Source organism: Arachis ipaensis, chromosome B05, assembly GCF_000816755.2.
Source record: "Arachis ipaensis cultivar K30076 chromosome B05, Araip1.1, whole genome shotgun sequence".
Taxonomy (NCBI): domain Eukaryota; kingdom Viridiplantae; phylum Streptophyta; class Magnoliopsida; order Fabales; family Fabaceae; genus Arachis; species Arachis ipaensis.
Window position 1 is genome coordinate 138,629,776 of NC_029789.2, and position 8,132 is coordinate 138,637,907.

The following is an 8,132-nucleotide window of genomic DNA, read 5'->3' on the forward strand; positions in this document are numbered from 1 at the left end:
AAATTTAGACCTTTTTTCTATTCAAAAATTACTTATTCCAAAAATGCAAAAAATTTTAAATAATAGATACACTACAAAAAAGTACCGGAATAGCGACCGATTTTAGCGACCGAAAAAATTGATTACTAACAACGACCGATTTAGTAACCGAAATATTGGTCACCATTTAGCGACTGAATACCTCAACGACCGATTTAGTGACCGAAATATTGGTTGCTATTTAGTGATCGATCTTGTTAGCGACCAAAATTAATTTGTATGGTTAAGTGGCCTTGGATGAAAATCGGTCACTAAAATCGGTCACTAAATATTAGTGACCAACATCAGTTGCTATTTTGAATTTAGCCACCAATGTTTTAGCGACTACCAGAATCGGTCGCTAAATCAGTTGCTAAATCGGTCGCTATTCTAATAATTTCTTATAGTGATAGAGGTATATATATCCCACAAAAGAGAAAGGCAAAAGATTAACACTACAAGAAAATGACGGTATAAATGTCGCCGAAAACAGCTTATCGGCAAATTTTTTATGTCCGACGCTAATTATCAGCGGAGTTACCGTCGGTCTTTTTCAATGGTTTGTCGACTTTGTGTTGATGGCGCCATTTCATGTGTTTAGGCGCCAAAGTTACCGTCAGATATCACCGACGGTAAATCTGACGGTAATGTGAAATTTATAAACCCTAAATTTTTTGGCACAGTTAAGCCACAATTAGGAGAATCTTATTAACACAATTGTTAGCAGAAATGTAACATCACCAGAAATAAAGAAATAATTTTATTAAAAAATAAATAGTTTGAATGAAATAAAATGTCACAAATGTAGAATACAATAAAGTAAAGATAAAGAAAAATGTGTAAAACTCTAAATCCTACAAATCATGGTAGTCTTCATTGTCGTCGGCGTCATGGTCCACCAAGTGAGGCGGTGGAGGAGGTGCTACTGTCGGTGCCCCAACAGTAGCGTCGCCGCTGGAATCGACAGCAGTGCCGCTAGAACCAACAGCACTGCTGCCTTCAGCGCACATCTACTAGCTGTACTCCTCCATCTATTGCCGCAACCGATCGAGCTGTTCCAGCTTCTCCGTCAGGTCAGAGCTGACGACAACACGTACAAGAAACTCTCGATACCTCTGCTCAGACTGCTCCGCCTACTGATGAAGCTCCTGTGTTAGCTTTTGCACCTCCTCTCTTAGGTCGACAACTTTCTGGGGATCAGCAAGGCTGGTGGCAGAGGCAGACGCAGAGGAAGCCATCAAAGCGGAAGATAGGAGGCCACTGGCAAAGAACGACCCCAACCCGAAGCGGCGATTCTTGTGGGGTTTAGAGGCGGTCTCACACCAAATCCTATCGGGATCTATTACGAAGGTCTCAGAGCCGGCTTCGTTGGCCCCACTAGGCGGCTGAGATTTCTGGGTTGCGGCCTCCAACATCTGCGTGCACTCCTCCTGCGTCACATACATTAATATTGATTAGGAAATAGTTAAATAATTGACTTTAAACCAAATAAAGTTGAAACTTAGGATTAATTTAAACTCACTTAATGGGTCGCAGCTCGTCGACAAATCTCTCCTTTTTTACCTTCAAAGTATGGGTATACTTAAAGGTCTCCGTCAGTGTCGTCTCACGCTCCAGCGACTTAGACTACAAATTAATATATCAACCAAATTTGACATAAACAAACTTAATATCAAAAAATTAAACTCACAACCGTATGTCATCGGGCCAAATTCTCAGCCGGATGACGGTCGGTGATAGATGGGCATCTTGCTCGAGGACATTGGAGGAATCACCCCCGTGGGCTCTGTCGTCACTGCATTTACAGGGGGTATACCAGTAGGAGGCACCCAGATCGGGCTTGGGACCATGATGAATTGCTGGTACGATGGATCCGCCTGTGACGTCACAGGGTCGACGGGGTAGCCGGGGTAGAGGGGGATGACTAGGCAGCCCTGGAGGATTCAGCGGAAGCCCGCCCTCTATGACGAATACATGATGACCCACTCGACTTACCTCTACTACCTGTCGTCATGTCTGTACAACAAACATATTAGTAACATAAAAAGCTTACACTGCAAAGCAGAAAAAGAAAACAAGAACAAGTAAGCAGTGAAGAAAAGAAAAAGATAGTAGCATAAAATTGGATAATGAATGCAGAGCAATAATTAACATAAATATGTATTAGAAGCTAGATTATAATATGATACGTGTTAATCATAGGAACATATATTCTTTTCTTTGAGTCAAATCTATTTTGAACCAGATTTTTATTCTTTATTTTTTGTACACCAGGTATACAAATAAAATAATTGTTTAAATTAAAAAAAAACAACAAAATATAAGAAACAAGCAAACCAAATAATCAAAAAAGAAATCATACAAATAGAAAAAGGAGCACCCAAAAAAATGTTATAAATTTTTTAATATTGTATGCATAAGAACATACACTAACAGAACACCCAAACCATGATGAGGTTACTGTTGCTATATTCTTTATTTTGTTTTCTTTTATCCGGCAGTTGAAATTATAAAATTTAAAATGTACCTCCACATTTGTATTAGAACATACCATAACAAAACACTAAATCTCTAACCACGTAAAATCAACTAAAACAGAAATTAATCTAACTAAACTAATTACTAAAAATCAACTAACGAAATAGAATTAAGATTAACTAAGAAGAAATTAAGCAGCGTGACAAATATCCAATGAAAATTCCTAATCACCTAAAATCAACTAAAAAAAATTAATCTAACTAAACTAATTACAAAAATCAACTAGCTAAATGAAATTAAAATAAACTAAGAAGAAGTTAAACATAGTAAAAAAACATATTCAATGAAACCTGGAATGCAAAGAAATTAGACAGAAGTGGGCGGTTCGAGCAACGACGCCGGCGGCCTTTTCAGTGGCGGGAGGGTGACAACGGCGAGAACAGAGTAGAGCGAAGGGTGTGTTTCGAGCAGCAGCGAGCAGAGGCGGTTGTAGCAGGGGCTAGAGAGAGACTGAGAGGTGAAAGGTTAGAGAGAGAGAGAATTTAAAATAAAGGAAAAGAGGTTCACAGTTCGAATTTAGGGCACGACTACCGTCGAATTCAAATTTACCGGCGGCTTCATTCGACGGTAACGACTACGGTTGGTGCCTATTTGTCTAGTGTTCCCGCCAAATATTTACCAGCGACTTTACCGTCAGATAACCTTTTCCAACGGTAACTCTTTGGTATGACGAATCCCACTACAAAACTGTCGCTAAATCCGCTAGTACGCTGCGACACTAAATCCGACGATACTCGGCGTTTTTCTTATAGAGTAAGAAAGAAATCCAAAGAACAATAAATCAAAATTAATTGTTAAAGATATAATCATTTATGTGTTTTTTTTATTTGCTTAAATTTTTGGAAGAAATTATTTCATGACGTGATATCGGAGTTTCTATGACTTAAAAGTTTAGAGTTCGATCCCTATTAACTCCAAAAGAAAGAATTTCAGCATAATAATGCAAATACAAAGTGAAAGAAGATCTATTCAAAGATTCACACAAATCTAAAAGAAGCAGGCTTTAACGTGAGAGAACGTGTTAGAGTCTTAAAGATATAATTATTCATATATCTCGTCCTACCAAATTTAAACTTTTAAGATAAATGATATCATGATATGATATCAGAACTTTTATAACATAAAAAAATTAAGTATAAGACATTAATACACTCCAAAAGAAGTGATTATAATGAATTTAAATTTTTAGAAGAAGTGATTTGATGAGATTAATACACTCAGCCTTTGAAATTATAGCAGGAAAAATAAATAATTTAAATTCTATGACTTTGTCACACGAAAATTAAATAGACAATAAAAATATCCGTAAATATTTTCATACTATAGTTTGCTAACTAAATATGAACGTTAACCCCTTTTGTCTTGTAAATTATTTATAATACTAAATGTTGTTAGGCCACCCTTTGATGGTGCGCCTCAGTCCTCACTAGTCACTACAATGTATCCAATTCTTATTATAACTAAAAAGAAAATTTATTGAAATAAATATTCTGGCCTTTAAATTTATCAGAATACACATTTTATAGTGGACCAACAATTTTTGTAAAAATTGGCCAGCATTTTACCATCAAAAGAAAATTGAATGATCCCACACCATTGGATTTAATCTCACACCATTAAAAATACTATTGATGGCCAATTGATGGTTACAAAATACAAAAGTTGCTGGCCCCCTAGCACTCCTCTTTTGTAAAATGGATATTGAAATGTATGGAGTTGGTGCACATAGTAATGCCAGGGTCTCGAATGCAAAACTTGGACTTGAAGGGAAGGCCGGTCCTGCCTACGCTTCAGATCGCCTATAGCATGCCATATATACAGCAAAAGCCTTTTTTAATGCTAGCCTGCGGGGCACCCCAAGCAGCGGTCGGGGCGCCCATCGACTGAAGGCGGGGTAGGATTCGATCCTATTTGTTTGGCATTTTTTATAAACTATGTAAACCGCGATAGGGGTCTTACGATTTATGAATGTACGTAATCCGCTATAGGGGTATCGCGGTTTATGTGTGATTTGCAAACGTGCATAAAGCGCTACAGGAGTCTAGCGGTTTATGCTTTAGTGTGGACTTAGTTCATTTTCCATAGAGTATGAGTTATTGGATGAAACTTTGGTATGCCTTTTCTATGTATGGCGCAACATAGGTTGGTGCTTTGATTTAATTGAAATTAGTCTCTTGAACTCATAGAATTACCAACAAAATTAGAACACCTTTATTCAAGAGAATCACAACTACATAGAGAATCGCTAGCAATAACCACATCACCGTAAAATGAACAACAAGTATAACTTTACTTAACATTCATACATGGAAAAGCATAGACTAAAACATGACAACAACACAAATAAGAAAAGAAAAATGAAAGCTAATCATGACGACCTAATGACACCTATGCCTCGGCTCTGGGTGCGGATCCTCGCTAAGGGCAAGTCCTGCAAGTGTGTCCTGTCTGTCTGCGTAGCCCACATCGCTTCGACCGACTAGTATCGGCCTCATCCATGGTATTACACTATTACAGATTCTTGTTGACCTCAGTCTCCCTTCTCTGACACGTCTCATGTAAGGATCAGGAACGACAGTAGGACCGTTGTACGGTGGCCACAGACCCTCTAGAACAGGGAGAAAAAACCCCATTCGGTATACACTGAACACCTTACTCAGTGTATAAATCTCATGGACGTACGTAGCCCAGTCTAACCGGGATGGAGGAAAGCATGCAATCGCATGGCAGCACAGGTAATGGAGAGCTTGAAAGTACCCGCAGTCACAAGTGCGATCTCTGAGGGAAACCTGATACGTCCCAAGCGAAAATTTACCGGTAAGAGTCGTCTCAGCCACGGTATACTCAGACTAATGTCTGTCAAACAGAGTAACCGTGAAGCACCTCGAATCTTTCAAGTTGCACTCTATCGCCTTGACCAGCACCTGGCAAAACCGTTGGCCTGATCCCAACTGCGCCTCTGCTGTCTACCATCAGACGACAAAAAGCTCTGCTAACCTCCCATATGTGCATTTCACAAGTGCAGTAATCGGAAGATTCCGTGTCCCCTTCAATACAGAGTTAACACACTCGGATATGTTCGTCGTCATGTGGCCGAATCGTCTGCCTCCATCCTGGTGTTGGGTCCACTTATCGTATTCTAGTCGGTTGGCCCAATCACACATGGCCGGATTCTCAGTCCTCATAATATCAAACCAGTAGTCAAACTCTGCCTCAGTCTTGGCATACGCCGCATTCACGAGCAGCCGCCTTGCATCCTGGCCCTTGAAACTGAGAGCAAAATTAGCTACAACGTGTCGAATGCAATACGCTCGATATGCATGAGGCGGTAGCCAACCACTGTCTGGTACCTCCAGTGCAGCCTTAATGCCGTTGTGTCTGTTAGAGATCACCAGAATGCCTTCTTGTGGGGTCACATGTTGACGCAAGTGGGATAAGAAAAAAGTCCATGACTCAGCATTCTCCCCCTCAACAAGTGCAAACGCAACCGACAATATATTCGAGTTTTCATCTTGCACAATAGCCAGAAGCAAAGTCCAGCCATACTTCCCATGCAGATGCGTACCGTCAATGCTGATTAGTGGCTTGCAATATTCAAAAGCCTCAACGCATGGAGGGAATGTCCAGAAAAGACGATGAAAGTACTCTGTAGACTAATCAACCTCATCACCTACACGCACTGGAGAAGTCTTCAACAAAGCAACGGTTCCGTCCTTCGTTGCTTGCATCCCAAGGATCCACCGGGACAACTCGGCATATGACTCTTCCCAATCTCCGTAGATCTGTGCGACTGCCTTCTCCTTTGCCTTCCACACCTTCCTATAACTAGGTCTGAATCCGTAGGTGGACTCAGTAGCTTCTTGCAACACCTTTATCGTAACCGCTGCATCCGTCCTAACCAACGGATAGATCCTCGCACAAATTACGTGGTAATCGAGCTGTCGGTGGTCGCTCAAAATCGAAGTGGCCAGGCAAGTGTGAGCTCCGTTGTACCTTCTAACCTCCCAGTTACCCTTGCGCTGTCGAAGTGCCATGCAGATCATCCTCGTGCAGCCGTTTCCAAACTCTTTGCATCTCTCAACATACTTCAAATGATCTGATTCCATAACCCGATACTGAACTCCACGACGAATGCTATAATCCTTAACACTCATCACAACTTCCTCCTTAGTCTGGAAAGATTGACCAATCTGAAATTCCCCAGAAGTATTGCCCTCGTGTAATCCTTGGCCTCTGAAGGTGTGTGCCTCATCCGGTTCACCACTACCAACAAGACCAGTAATCAAACCAGGTGACCTAGCTGCCGGTGCTAGAAAAAGTGGAGGTGCAGCTAAGAGACTACCAGGTGCAACGACAGGCATCGAAGTAGAAGCACCCCTACCGTCATCGACTGAGAATTTGGCGCTGAAGCCCCGGAACTATCGACACCGTCTTCCAACTTGGCAAACAACTCGTGTATTCTCACCTCTGGAAAACTCCGCCGACAATGAAACAAGACCTCCATGTCTTCATCCGACCCTATCACAAATGTTTCATACTGCACACCACTTGACACAACAGCCATCGGAATCTTGTAGAACACCTTCTTCACGAACTTGGCCCCACACAACCCTGTCTTCTGCAATATGTTCCTCTTCAGATCCGACAAAGTATCAGTCGAACGGATAAAAACGCTCAGCGGTTCTTTATCAGTAAACTTAACACCATGCCTATTACTTTTTTTTTTACCAGAGCAGTAGACTAGAACCAACAAGCTCTCCTCACTATCCATTTGTGAAAGTATGAAAATGATTCTCTACAAATGCCTCACTCCCTATTTTGAGTGGTATATATATGCTAATTTGACAAAGCATAAATTACTAGACCCCTGTAGCGGTTTATATACGTTTGCAAATCACACATAAACCGCGACACCCCTACCGCGGATTATGTGAAGGTTTGCTTCAAACGTAAACCGCAACACCCCTGTAGCGAATTATGTGCATTCGTAAACCGCAAGACCCTTATCACGATTTACATAGTTTATGAAAAAAATACATTTTAATATCTATTTTACAAAATGTGTATTCTAATAAAATATTTATTCTAGTAAATTCTCCTAACTAAAATGATTAAATGATGTTACCTTTTTGTATGTTGTCTATGTAGTAATAAAAGTGCTTACTCCTTTCTTACAACTATAATTTTTGATGTTATATACCTAAAATCGTTGATTATCGCATTCAACGTTTTCAGAATAAAGAACAATTTTTGTTATATATATTGTAATAATTTATATTTAAATAGTAACATACATAAATTCATTGTATACTAAAAATATATAAAATAATGAGTGACTGTATTATTTGTACATATGTCTTATTTTGAGTAGTCTGAAAATTTGTGTTCAACACGACTCTTATTTTTCTCTACAACCGTATACCTTGTACGTATAATAATTCTCAATTTTATTAACGTTGTTAAGAAAAATAATATACCACATAAAAAAATAGGAAAGTTAGAGAAATAAAAAATAAAAAATATTATTTACACATTAAAATTAATAATAAGAATTTAAAATTAATTATTATATATTT

At 39.5% G+C, this 8,132-nt stretch overlaps 1 protein-coding gene across 1 annotated transcript; it reads right to left on the reverse strand.

The window, feature by feature from the left end:
• LOC107641288 lies at window positions 5,529-7,327 on the reverse strand. Its single transcript, XM_016344784.1, has 3 exons — window positions 7,022-7,327; window positions 6,231-6,974; window positions 5,529-6,140 (listed from the first exon to the last, which is right to left on the reverse strand). The coding sequence occupies exons 1-3, from the start codon at window positions 7,325-7,327 to the stop codon at window positions 5,529-5,531; spliced, it is 1,662 nt and encodes a 553-aa protein (XP_016200270.1).

What these genes read in the sequence shown, in the direction of transcription:
- LOC107641288 (XM_016344784.1), bottom strand. Translation starts at nt 7,327, where the DNA reads ATGGATAGTGAGGAGAGCTTGTTGGTTCTAGTCTACTGCTCTGGTAAA. An exon ending in GTCGGCGGAGTTTTCCAGAG is followed by an intron (nt 6,975 to 7,021) that starts GTGAGAATACAC and finishes CGGTGTCGATAG; the next exon opens with TTCCGGGGCTTCAGCGCCAA. An exon ending in TGAAGACTTCTCCAGTGCGT is followed by an intron (nt 6,141 to 6,230) that starts GTAGGTGATGAG and finishes GAATATTGCAAG; the next exon opens with CCACTAATCAGCATTGACGG.